Below are 14,360 nucleotides of genomic sequence, written 5' to 3' on the forward strand. Positions count from 1 at the left end.
TTCAGCTGTATAAAACTTACTAATTATGTACTCCACTTTCAAAATGCTAGGTGACAAGAAGACAGTAGCCTAAACTGTCAGGAACGAGAAAAATTCTAGGAAAATTCTCTTTATAGTACTACTGCTAGACTTTGAAGATTGCAATTATTGGGGAAATACTACCAACAGTCAGGTGAACAGACATCTACAAATTCTGAACTTGCCTGAGTTGAGTTACACTTTAATGTACATTTTAACACACATCTCATCTTCAGGTGTCTGCATATGATAGATCCTCAGCAGCTCTTCAATTTTTGTGTTACCAACTTACAGAAATTTGATAAAAGTTAAAATGAGACAAATATACATACAGGCACATACACAAATATCATATTGGCTCAGTAATTAAAGCTGTTGCAACACATGTAAATGGATCAGTATCAACCCGTTCCTTCATCTATCATTGGCTAGTATATAACATGAAGCAAATACATCTCTCACCATAAGAATTACCACCTCCGTAATAAGGTCTTCCACCCGCATAACCTAAAACTTGTATGAGTATACTCGCTTAGTCTCTACAACTACTTGCAATACTTCATCATCCCATGACTCTGCTCTTACCTTTCTTCCCACCACAGCTTCTATGCACACCAGTTTCCAGAGTCGCTTTGCCTCTATCTTTCCTGAGCCTACAGTAATCAAGCACCAGTAATCAGTAATCCCCTTTCAGCTATTCCAAAAACCCACACTCAGTGCCCTGGGAAAACTTACGCCTTGGTTGTTTTAAGCCTGTTACCAAGATATACAACACTGTTCATGCAGGCACACATGCTGGTTTATCACCTGCTATTTTGTCATACTTGCAGGAGATCCCACTCATCCACTTTTCTTTGAGAATATGAGCTCAAATGTCAAGATATAAATGGAAAATCCCACTGTGCAGACACAGCCAGCCTCCACAGCATTATAGGTGTCAGTGGAAATCACACATGAAAAATTAAGTCATACACAAAGCAAGAGACATATGGTAATCAGATTTTTCACCATTTATTTACACACCTCCTTTGATATGTATTTATCAATTGCTAGATTACATCACATGTGACAAGCCCAAGAGCTGCTGAGCATATGGACTCTACTTAATTTTCAAAGGGGCAACAGCTTCTGAAAATGTACGCTTTCAAATTTTAGGCTGCAATTCTACACCCGCTTACCTGAGAGTAAACTCCATTGCTTACAGTTGCAGCAGGCATAGGCTGGTACTGCACACTTGTTGCTTAAAATGTGCAGAACCAAAACCAAACTATTGAGTGACAATTCCATCACACAAATTTTAAAAACATGATCTTACCCATACTTTGTAGTTAAAAATGTCAAGTAAAAATGTGACTTCAGACTTTTATTATTTAAAAAGCTTCACTAAGCTCTTTTTGCTAAAAGGCAGTTGAAAATGCTGTATGTTCAAAGATTTAAGAACACAGATTAAATTCAGAGATTTAAAAACATGTTTTTTATGTAAGCCTATAGAGACTGCTACACAAAAATCTGTATTTATGTGATTCATCTTTAAATTAAGGCTGTTTATCTACAATAGATTTTAAAAGCTGAACTTTCAAATGCAAAGAAATATGCCTGTCACTAAAAGCTCAGCATATATAAGCAATTGGAGAAATTGTGATAATTTAATGTTTAATAAATTCCATTACTCAGGCTTAAAAGAAAAGGATGTGTTATATATTCTACAAGCCAAAATGCAAATAAATCTGCTCTTCAATTGCAGGTCAACTGATCAATCTCCAGTTGCTTAATCTAGTTAATAAAATCACTGATGCATGGAGCCTAAAGAAAAGTCACCTGAACTTCAAAGTACTGAAAATCTTCAAGAGGGACAAAAGGAAATCTTTCTTTACTCAGTGAGTAACTAAAGTATGGGATGCACTGCTGATGAATGTAGTGTAGTCCAGGAACACACACAGTGTTAAAACGAGGTTAGACATATTCATGAAGAAAAGGCATATCAATGACTACTAATCATGGTGACTAAAGGAAACCTCCAAATCCAGAGGCAGTAAACCTATGAATATCAGTGCTAGAAAGCAGTGTCAGGAGTAGGTCTTCTGTGCCCTGTTTGATGGTCCTCCAGGGCAACAGGTTGGCCACTGTGCAAAACAGAATGTTGAACTAGACGGACCACTCTTCTGATCCAGTTTGACTGCTCTTAACATCCTATGCATGTTAACGGCCCCAGTGATCAATGAACACATTTCTAGCTCAAGTCCCTCTATGACTGCAGCCTAAGTGATACGTACTGCAGTGCTGAGCAGAATTCCATGTATTTATAAGGGTAGAATTCTTCTTAGGATTGCACTGATGGTATGCAACATACATTTATATAGAATGGTTCTCAGTCCAGACAAGAAACATGGGCACCAAGAATGTCATTTTTCAAGATTTTTGCATACTGCAGGTAACATTCAAAAAGAGAACAAAAATACCTGCCAGCAAAGGATACTCATACGGTTCTTTTGAAATGTTATCAATATGCAAAAAATGATGTTTGGAACATGTGGAAACATTTTAGTGCTGTTGATTAAGGTACAAAATGGAAAACCATATGGTAGCTCAAAAGGATTAAAATATTAGTTCCCTCAAAATCATAAATTAGTAGGAATAACTTATCATTGCAAGGTTAAAGAGTAATCATAATAGCATCCACAGTATGTACTTTTCCTTAAACATTTGGGAATAGAAGGATTACTTAAATGGATACATGTAGGCACCTTTATATGTGTTATCTGTGACTTCTAGTTTCTTGAATGCCTGAGTTATGCACCAATAGCAACTTGTCCAGTTGTTACACTGATAAATGGTATTTTGACATACTGTTCAGCTCACCAATCAGGTATTACAAATCTGAATTCCAGTACCTGTCAGAATGTAACAAAAAAGGCAAAACAAAAAACTTTAGCAGCCACAATGCCAACAAAACAACAATTTTCTGTTTCCTGGTTGAAGATTAAGAAATTATCTGCTAAGAATATGAGTATAATTCATTGCAGAAAATAACAAGGAATATTTTCCACACTGAGAAGACAAATATACCTTAGTCCTTGTACACTTGCTGCAAAAATCTGCAGTTCCCCAAACATTCCTTCCTGCCATACACATTTACATCTCAAAAATTGAATTGATAGGATTTATTTTTTTCCTTTTATTTTCCATCATATTGCTGCTAATCAATCATTTAATTTTTATAGGCAATCTTAAAACATTAGCATTTTTTAAAACAACATTAAATCTGGTGGGGTGAGAGGAAGGAAAATAGTAGCTTTGCAACATCTACATAATCAACATACGTTTTCAGATCTTGATTAAGATATGGAATATGCTTTTCAAATTTATCATGTCTTTGAACTGACAGTACTTTATTTCAAGTTTCATCTAGTCTAGTCAATAAGGATGCAAACAGATACTAATTAGTTCCTAACAACAACACGCCTTCAAGAATTCTTCCTCAAATTTAAATATGGACATAAAGCTCAAGAAGTCATCTAGCTCTGCCTGAAGACAAGAACTAGCCACATGAAAGTTATTTAAGCCTGCGAGGAACTCTTATGCTGTGCCAGGCTTGCACATTGTTTTCCATTACTTTTTATTTAAGCAATTGATTTTGCTGTAAGAAGGTTTTTATGATGCCACTTAATCTTAGACAACCTTCTAAAATCCAGAAAACCATTACTGGCACCTTTATATAGTATAGTAATCCTGATCACTACATTAAGAAGGAAAACACCCTACATTAAATACCACATTTGGTAGTCCATGAACCTGAATGATCTGACATTGCTCCTGACAGTGATCAACAGCTCCAAAGAACAAATGAGTTTTGATTCATTAGGACTGGGAAGACGATTCCACCACAAAAGCAATATCTAACTTCACCAACTCAGCCCACAACTTCTAGAGTCACATTCTGAACAGGCTCCCAATGGTCAGCATAATTCAATGATTGCAATTTTAAAATAAAGACCTAAAAGTACTATTTTGGATGGTAGTGGTAGACTAGGGAAACATTTACTAGCTTGCAGTTTTCATCTCTCCTTGCTCCTTCCTTCCCATAGTAATTGAAAATGTTCTGATTAAATGACCTACAGCACAGCATAATCAATACTGCCTGATCATATATGCCAATGAATCTCTAAGTTCAAGAAGTATTTATGTCTTTAGTTATTAAATGAATTAAACAAACCTGTCCTTTAAAATGTCATCTCCTGAGCACAACCTTAGTGCACTACCCACACAATTCTTCTTCTCTGTCCCCAAGCAAAGAGCCTGCAATTAACTGCCATTCACATTATCTAACAACATTAGGACACAATATGTCCGACCGAGAAAAAGATCGACTGCTACTTCTACAATATTTATTAATCTCATTTATTTGTTACCTTTCTCTTTAATGGGGACCCAAGGTGGCTTACAATGTACTTTTCACCTCCATTTTATCCTCACAACAACCTTGAGAGGTAGGTTAGGCTCAGACTGTGCAACTGGCCCAAGATCAACCAGCAAGCTTCCATGGCAAAGTGGAGACTTGAACTGGGGTATTTCAGATACTTGTCTAACACACTTACCACTACACAACACTGTTTGAACCAGAACCCACTTTAGCAAATTTTTATACAGAACAGTAAATTATCAATCTGTGCCCCCAGACAAATTAGTGTCTTTCCTGAACAGCTGATGTTCAAAAGTTTACACATCCTACCAATCAGGCGCCCAGAACCTTTCTAGACATGACAGTGCTAGTACAACACTAGTATATAACATGGCAGAAGGTATCTCCCAGCAGCAACAGAGCTAAATCAGATTTTATTTCTAAATCTCTATATTATTGGTCTGTACACAGCAGTGAACGACCATTAAAACAACTTTATACAACCATTATCATTCTGCTAATACATTAGAAAGTAGTTACAATCTCGTTAAATACTTGGAAGAATAAAAGAATTCACTCTATAAGCCTGGGAAATCATCATAGTTTAGTTGTTGATTGTTAATCTGCCACTGTTAAAGAATGAGGCAACAAGAACCACAAACTGGCGTTCATCATTTGGACAATATAAAGAATTAGCAGGAACTGCTAACTATAGCAGGTGCAATGCAATGTAAAGGAAAGGAGTAAAATCATCGAGATTAAACAGCCAGTAGAGCCAAGTACGGAGAAATTATCTCTCAGAGCAAACAGCTCAAGGTAGTAGCCGATCCTTTCTCTTCCGAAGATGTGCTGGAAATTTTGAAACATGTTTTCCAGCAACAGTTATGCTGCAAGTCTGTTCTCATTCTCACTTTTGGCTTCAGACTCCCCTTCTTTCACACACTAATAAGAGAAATTAAAATCTTCAGAGACTCAGTTGAATTCTGTTTGCTGACAACGGTGTAACCTGATGGATATATCAAGGCAGAACTGCTGATGTACCATTTGTAGATCTACAGCCATCACAGCTTGGACACTGTAGTGTCAAATTACTCCCCTACATGAGAATTCAAGGAGTGCCCCATTCAACACAAAGCCACTCTGCTGAAAGGCAGTGCACCCTAACCCAAGGGATCCATTCACTTTCCACACAGGGAAGAGCCGATGAAAAGCTGTCAAAGTAAATCTATGCTCACTTTTTGGATGGTTTAACATCAATGGAGCATGCAAACACCCCAGGATGGCTCATAAGCTTAGTCGTGCGTGAGGTTCTCCCTAATATATTTTAATTATGCATCTGTTTTAATTGTAATCAGATTAAGTCACCGGAAAAAGGCGCAAATTGGAATTTTCTGTAATTGCTAATGGAGCTTTTCATCAATTTCTAAACACTTGCCCATTTAAGAAAAGAACTGGTAGAGACACCGGCCCAAGTTTGACATTTTCAAGAAATCAATGCTGTTTCTTCGACAACACAGTTCAGCTCTTATTAACAGCCCAAACTCACCCAAATGCAAGAGACAAATTCAAGCCCTGGGGGCTTCATCTTTGCTAATCAGCATAAAGGAATGTTGAACATAAAAGCCTAAGGAACACAATAGAAATGCTTTCACAAACACTGCTCAGCAGATTAGAGAACAACGCATACACACAAACACACAAACATTTAAACACAGCCACTGAGGTTTTCCAGCCAGCAGTCTCTGTGAGTAACATTAAAGCAGCAGCTCCTGTTCCAAGACATAATATGAGAACTACAAACATGTGCAGAGTTTCTTTCACTCACTGCTCAGTAACTACAATAAGCTCTGCTGCATCTCTGGCATTCCAGGGTGAAAGGTCCAAATTAGAACCCAGTTTCCAGTCTTGGTTCCAGTCAGATCCACTTGAGGTTAGACACATCCTTACCCACTGGCTACACTGTGACCTCAATTCTATATCTATCTACTCAGAAGTCCCACTATGTCCTGGCAACAGAATTAACTCTCAAGTCATTGTGCCGAGGACTGCTGTCCCATGTGTCAGAATTTCAGAAAATGTCAAATGTTCCAGAAAGTGAAGACAGGTCTAGGCAGAAAAAGAAACAGTTGGGCAGATTGAAGGAAGAGGGTTTTCCCCTCCTTCCCAGCATAGACTAACGTTGTGTAAGAGGGCTGCTATTAGGTGGCAGCTTAAAAAAAAAAAAAACTTGTCTCCAAGAGACGGGAGAGACAGAAGCATTTCCAGAATTATTCCTACCCAGCAGTGATTTCTGGTTCCCCATACTTAACGACCTGCGAATAATGGACTATAAGGGCAGATTATACAGTTGGATGGAAGGCTGAAGGAAGGAAAGAAGTAAATAAACAAACAAACCAGGTGGGGGGGGAGGGTCAGTAACTTTAGTAAGAGATTTGCTGGGATCGCCGCCTGTTCGCGGTTTATTAAGTCCCGGAGCTGCACCGGTGCAAGCAAAACTCCCTTGAGAGCAGGGGCAGTCCTGCTAACAGTTGGCGTTCCTCTACCGTACTTCTGCAGCGTCTACAAGCACATCAGCGTGCGTGGGGAGGAGAACTGGGATTCAACTCTTGAGAGTGAAATTCGGCGGGAGTGGGGGGGGGGGGCGAATAACGGATTCACCCTTTCCCAAGAGGTGAGAGGCAGAGGAGCGGAGCGGTGAGGTCAGAAGACGGGCATCCACGCGACGAGCGAGTGCCGGGCGAGGAGGACCCCGCGCCGCGTGCGCCAGCCACAACTTCCAAGCCGCCCGCCTCCCACACCCAGAGCCGCCCTAGGCGCTGCGCCGTGCTGTCGCTGGGCTTGCGCGCCCGCCGGCTCGCCTGCTCCTGCCGCTCCACCTACCTGTCATCGTAGCAGAAATCGGCGCTGAGAGTATTGAGATACAGGACGAGCCCCAGGGCGCCGCTCAGCAACTCCGCGATCATCTCTCCAGCGCCGCCGCTGCCGCCCTCGTCTCTTCCCTGTGCCGCCGCCGCCGCCGCCCCCGGCCGCGCAAAGCATCCGCCGCACGCCCTCCCTCTTGCCGCCGGGCTCCACTTTTGCTCTCCGGCCGCCGCTCGCCCGCTTGGTCAACGTCTCCGAACGCTCAGCATCGCCGCCGCTCCCCCTTCCCCGCACTTGACCAAGCAGCCAGTCAGCAACGGGAGGAGCCGAGCCGGCAGCAGCTTTTATTGTTCCGTCCGTTCCGCTCGCTCCCTTTACCCCATGACTGGCCGGGGCTGGCACCGGAGAGCTGCTGCTGCTGCTGCTGCGGCCGCCGCGCCGCTTCGGGAAAGCGCTCGGGCAGAGGAAGCTTGGCGGGTCCCCGGCCGCGGGGCGTCTCGCTCCCTCTCCACAGCCCTGCTGCCCGGAGGCCCCTTCGCAGCTGAACTGAGAACGCCACTGCCGAGGCTCGGCGAGCGCCCGCGTGGGGCTCTCGGAGCTCCCATCGCGCTTGCGTGCCATTCCCCCCTTCGGCCCGCCCCTTTCTCCTCCCCTGCTCTCGCTCCGGCCCGCCTTTCCTTTCTCTCGCTCTGGCTGCTCCGCGCCCTCCGCCTTTCCCTTTCAATTTCCCACAGGAACCCGCTGAAACGAATAGGTTGTCGCTGGAAGAGAGCCCGGGGATGGAAAGGGGCCGGGGAGAAGCAGAAAGGGGTCAAGTGCGGGAAGAGAGGCGAGCTGGCCGCCTCGGCGACTGGCCCGGCCCGCGCTGCGCTCCCGACGCGCGCTCCCCGAGAGCTGCAAGTCAGGTGGAAACATCACCGCGACCAGCGCGTCGAGCCGCTTGTGGGGGTAGAAAGCTGGCACTTCTATTGTTCAGCCTGCCTGCCATGGCTGTATTTATAGGGCACCCCTCTGCCTGTTTTTAAAAAAAGCTGCCTTCAGGTGCCACGTGAGGAGGCAGCTTTGTGAAGCAAGCTTTCGCTTGTGTGTTAAAAACTTTAATTCAGGTGGCCAGAAGGGGAGGTGTGTGCAGACAGATCCCGTGGGAGAAATTGAAATTACTGCTTTTTGAAAGCGAAAATGACTGGAAGGCCATGTGTGGAGCAGAATTAAATATACGCAGACGAATGGGATTTTCCAGAAGGCAGAGTAGCAATCCGTTTACAGATGACCTTAATAGGATACAGTAGGTTGAAGAGAACATCGGTGTCTCAAAACAAGGCTTGTTTGGGAGAGGAGTTGCTCAGCTTCTCCACTTTTCAGGTTAACTAGCCATCTACAAGAACAGTATTTCTTCAAGTGGCACAGCAGGCCAGCCTGCAGGAGCGTGACATACCCAGCTGTGTTTGAGAAACCCAGAAGCTTTTAACAAGTCTCTTCCCCCCATTATTATTTAACAGAATCCTCTCCAGACTCACCAGGCATTAAGCACATTAGGGCCTTTTCAAGGCAATGCTTAAAGTGCTGTTGTGAAGGCTGCCTTTGAATGTCACCCAATCCCCCCTGCTGCTTTCTGTTAGTTCCGATGGCTTCAATGTGTCATCACCAATTGTGAATAATTTTAGAAGTTGAGGGTGTGCTGTGTTACATGAAAGCACTGAGAGGGCCCTGGGTGGAGTGTAATGGCTGTGTGTTAAATGTATCTGGTCTTCAACACAGAGGATGTTAATTAGGGTGCCCTGTCTTTAGCATAATCCAGGTGTAGGTCTTCAGCCTTTTCAATTTAGCAAGCACAGCTAATAAGAGCATTAGTCTATTCTATCCTGCTATTCTGTTCTTTCCTTCAGAAACAAGCTGTAATTTATTTAATTTAAATAATATATTAGTCACTTTCCTGTAGGGTAGTAATGCACAACCTTGACACGGCATTACCACAGTAACATCAAAACTAGACTTCTTTAATGCACTCTACATAGGTCTCCCCACAAAGCAACTCAAAAGATTCCAGTTGGTGCAGAATGCTGCAGCAGGATTAATATCAGGAGTATGCATATTATTCCCATTCTGCAGTCACTCTATTGCATTCTGACTGCAGTCACTCCATTGACTACTCATCAGTTACTGAGCTTAGTTCAAGGTTCTAACTATCACAATCAAAGCCTTGCATGGTTTTGGGCCCTCTCTCCCGATGCTCTACCACAGCAGCTTCACTCACATGAACACGGCCTGCACAGTTACCCCTTTGCAAATGGGCAAAACCAAAAGTTGTCCTCTCTCTCTTTCTCTGTGGTAGACCCCACCTTATGGAATAGCTGCCAGAAGACGTCTGGAAAGCTCACACTCTCTTGGCTCCTGCAAACTATGTAAAACTGAATTATTCAAGAGGGCTTTTTATTCAGGCAACAGGGCTATGGAAATGGATGCTTTGGTAAAGGGACTGGATCTGTAGACTATACTACTAGGTACTATCTGTTTATGTAGATATGCTCCTAATGAATAGTTCCCGCATTATTTAATACGTCACATCAAATTACTTATATTTTGTTTCAGCAATGTTTCATCTGTTTTCCTATATTTGAATTTATGCTTGTTTTCAAATTTCTACACTCTATACCCTATTGTTTATTGAATGTCCATCTGTAGATTATATTGCTTACACTGTGTAATCTGCCTTGAGTCTCAGTAAGAAAGGCAGGCTCTAAATAATACAAATAAATACATAAATAAGTAAAAAGGACACAAAAAGTAATGGTTGAATAGGTTGCCTGCTTAAAGATACCCAGCTCCACTAATGTCTGTTTAGGAATGGGCCTCAGTCACACAGACTGGCTCTTGCATTTGACTGGATCTTGTATTCCTTCATACTCTGCATAGTAATGTGGCCCATGTAGTGCTGTCTGTGTATGCTGTACCTTTGGCCCGTCCTGTTATGTCTGTTCTTCCCCCCCCCCTTCCTTCCTCTGCTTCCACTTTCAATTGTATGTATGTACCCACTGAGTAGCCATGAGATTCAAATATCTGACAAAGGTGGGCTCTAGACTGAAAAAATCACAGTATTAGACTTTGGGCGGTACAAGACTGTTGTTTTTGTTGCTAACCAGGAACTAACATGCCGAAGTGTTAAAGATGTTGTAGTTAAAGTACTGGACTACAGCCAGTCTGTTTGTCCACCTAATCTACCGCATGCAGTTGATACATGTGTACTGTCCTGGGCTTCTTGGTCAAAAGTGGGATAAAAAGCTGATAAACAAATGTTACTTATCTGGTATTTGAAGCTCCAGTAATGAATCATGCTACATTGTCACATATCAAAAACGGGTCATTTCCTAGAAAAAGAACTGCAGGAACTCATTAGCATATCTCATTAGCATATGCCACACAGCCCTGATATCACCGGAAGTGTGTCAGAAGGCAACATCCACCCCTCAGGCTCCTTTCCCCAAAAATCTCCAGGTATTTCCTTAAAGTAGAATGAACTCAAAGCAGCTTACCCTCCTCTGGAGAGCCAGCCCTGCTTGCACCCATGCACACACACACTCACTCTCTCACACACAAGTCGCAAATGAAAATAAAGCAGCAGAATGAATTCAAAGCAGCTTACCCTCCTTTGGAGTCCAACCCCACCCAGCTTGCACTCACTCACTTTCTCTCTCTCTCCCTCTCTCTCACAAGTCACAAATGAAAATAAAGCAGCAGAGCAGAATGAATTCAAAGCAGCTTACATTCCTGTGGAGCCCAGCCCCACTTGGCTTTCATGCATTCACTCATTTTTTCTCTCTCTCCCTCTCTCTCATGAGTCACAAATGAAAATAAAGCAGCAGAGCAGAATGAATTCAAAGCAGCTTACATTCCTTTGGAGCCCAGCCCCACTCAGCTTGCACTCACTCATTTTCTCTCTCTCCCCCTCTCTCTCATCAGTCACAAATGAAAATAAAGCAGCAGAGCAGAATGAATTCAAAGCAGCTTGTGTTCCTTTGGAGCCCAGCCCCACTCTGCTCTCTCTCTCTCTCTCTCTCTCTCTCTCTCTCTCTCTCTCTCTCTCTCTCTCTCTCTCACAAGTCACAAATGAAAATAAAGCAGCAGAGCAAAATGAATTCAAAGCAGCTTACATTCCTTTGGAGCCCAGCCCCACTCAGCTTGCACTCACTCATTTTCTCTCTCTCCCCCTCTCTCTCATCAGTCACAAATGAAAATAAAGCAGCAGAGCAGAATGAATTCAAAGCAGCTTACATTCCTTTGGAGCCCAGCCCCACTCAGCTTGCACTCACTCATTTTCTCTCTCTCCCCCTCTCTCTCATCAGTCACAAATGAAAATAAAGCAGCAGAGCAGAATGAATTCAAAGCAGCTTGTGTTCCTTTGGAGCCCAGCCCCACTCTGCTTTCTCTCTCTCTCTCTCTCTCTCTCTCACAAGTCACAAATGAAAATAAAGCAGCAGAGCAAAATGAATTCAAAGCAGCTTACATTCCTTTGGAAAGCCCTCACTGCTTACAGGCCTCAAGAATGGCCCATGCCCCCCCCACCCGGTTCCTACCAGGGAAACCAGGAGGTGATGGTGCTGCTGCAGCTGCAGCTGCAGCTGCAGCTGTCTGCTGCTAAAGACAAGGACAGCCAGGAGAAAAGGGAATCACGTGGATGGGGCCAAAACCCACGTGACCTCTTTTCAGATCTACTGGAATGCTGTTCTGGCACGTTCTGCCTCCAAATGAGCCCAAACAAAGCATGGTAATTCATTCTCAGTTTCTCAGCGTAAAGAAACTGCCTTGTTACCGCCAAACATAAATTAGATTGTGTCATTATACTATAGAGGCTCCTTCCCAACCTTTCCCCACTCAGAATCCCCCTTTAGATGGCAAACTTCCATTGATCAAATTAATATTCCAAAGTAGAAATGTGCTACTGTACCCTCTACATTGATATTATTTGGCTGTTTGACTTGAACAAATGATGTACAATCCCTATGTAAGAATGTATGGATGCAATTTAGTCATTAGAAGTGGGAAGATGCAGAAATGACGTTTGCTGCTTTTTTTTCAGTCAAGACCCTTCAGAATCTGAACTCATTTAGAAACCTGACAGTCGCCTAATGGCTTGAACAAGAATTAAGACTAGTTCTTTTCACTTCATTGCCTACAAAAGAAACTGTCTCCCTTCTGGTTTGATTCAGTTTTATTTTCCTATTTTAATTCAAGAACAATTATTATTACACTTCATGTTTGTACTTGATGTTCAATCACGATTCTCAATAGATGACCATATTCTGTTTTGTTAAGTATTCAAGCTTTGATATTAGGGTTTGATTTTTGTGTTTCTTGAAGTTGTATTTTTAATTACTTTTAGTTTCCCCCTTGTTAATTTATCTTCCTCCAGGTACTAGTTTGTGTGTGCATGTACATCTCCAAAGTTTGAGAAGAGTTGTTTTCCTGAGAAAGTTTATTCTTTTAGCAGAGTAAGTACCATGGCAAATCTCTCAAAGACTAACATTTTTCATCTATAGGCTCTGTGTTCTACATCCACTTTTTTTAAAAAATCTACCTTTAAAAAAACCCTACATATAAAAATGCATGTATTTTAATCATAGTAACAAAATTCAAAAACCCTACAGTGACCAACAGAAACAAAACAAACTGTTTATACGGCAAAATGTTACAGTGCTTTTTCATTTAATTTTTTTACAGTTTATTTTATGAGGTTTTTGTTTTAAAAGCATTTGTACAAATGCACATAATTACAGGTCTGACTTTATTATGGGAAAGGAGGTCCCAGCTATTACCCAGATGAAAGAATATACTGTTTCAATCTTCCTATGATACCTCTAGCAAATTACCTTCCTCACATAAATGCTGGCCAGAATTCAGGAGCAGTTGGCAAAGAGACATCTGTCTTTTTTATCCCAGCATCACTCCAAGGAGCTCAAAGTGATGTACATTACTTTCCTCTCCCCTCTTATTCAACAACCCTGTGAGGCCAATTGGACTAAAAGAGACTGACTTCTCCAAGGTCATGTACTGAGATTTATCGCTCATTGGGGATCTGAACCCAGATCTTGCCATAAAACTAGTTGCTGATCTTGAAAAGCCTAGATGGTATACAGGTTTATTTAATCAATGAGAACATATGGACTTCAGTAGGAGCAAGAGTGTGCTCATGTTTTTTTTCCTTTTTATCATTGCCAAAATACTTTGATATTCAATAATGTCTGACCTAATCTAGGATGCACAAGAGACAAAGAACTCTTCCTTTTAATAGCAGTTTGCATGGGGTACAGAAAATGCAGCTTTTCCAATTTACTTTGAGGTACATAATTGTTTAATAGTAAAAGGATAAAGCACTATGTTTAACTGCACTTTGTCCATGCGAATGGGAGCCATTTTCTTTCACATTCTGTTTAATGGTTTCACATCACATCAATGCTACCATGAGTCACCAAAACACAAAGAACTGAAATTACTGGTTCCTTTGTTGATGAAATCTTGTTGTAAATGTAAAAATATATTGTTTGGGCATTGAACAGTGCAATCCTAAATAGAGTCACACCTTTCTAATTCCTTTGACGGAAGCCATGGCCTTCAGTTTGCAAGAACTAAACAAGTCGATTAATGATAGGACATTTTGGAGGTCATTAATTCATAAGGTCACCATAAGCTGGAAGTAACTTGACAGTACATAAATCCATTTAAGTAAATGGGATTAGATTTGTCCACCATGCGCCACTACTCTATTGTCTACTTGACTGCTGATTTCCTGGTACGATGACATGTTGCTTGGACAGTGAAGGGAAAGACCACTTTAAAGTGTCACATTTCTCAGTATTGAGGAAACTTTGTTCTGAGCCTCAAGGTATACAGCTGCATATTCACAGTTCAGAGTTTCTTTAAGAATGACAGTAATTGCACCTGGATGCCACAGTAAACTGTGTTCTGTTTAAACCACAGTTTGTTGTACAAGTCTCAGTTCATCTACAAAAGGGTTTCCCAACCTGTGGGTCAGGACCCAGAAGTGGGCCACTATGCCTCTGAAAGTGGGTCACAGACCAGCTCTTCC

The 14,360-nt window shown here is 42.0% G+C and overlaps 1 protein-coding gene across 1 annotated transcript in view; it reads right to left on the reverse strand.

The window, feature by feature from the left end:
- Positions 1–7,590, reverse strand: part of TMTC2 (transmembrane O-mannosyltransferase targeting cadherins 2) — a 276,266-nt gene extending 268,676 nt beyond the window's left edge. Inside the window, exon 1 of the mRNA XM_054989259.1 lies at positions 7,298–7,590. Within this exon, the coding sequence (XP_054845234.1) occupies positions 7,298–7,380 (83 nt within the window). The 5' untranslated portion in view covers positions 7,381–7,590. The remainder of the gene's footprint in view (positions 1–7,297) is intronic.
- Positions 7,591–14,360: the final 6,770 nt, after the last annotated feature.

The sequence above is a fragment of the Eublepharis macularius genome, chromosome 9, assembly GCF_028583425.1.
Source record: "Eublepharis macularius isolate TG4126 chromosome 9, MPM_Emac_v1.0, whole genome shotgun sequence".
Lineage (NCBI taxonomy): Eukaryota > Metazoa > Chordata > Lepidosauria > Squamata > Eublepharidae > Eublepharis > Eublepharis macularius.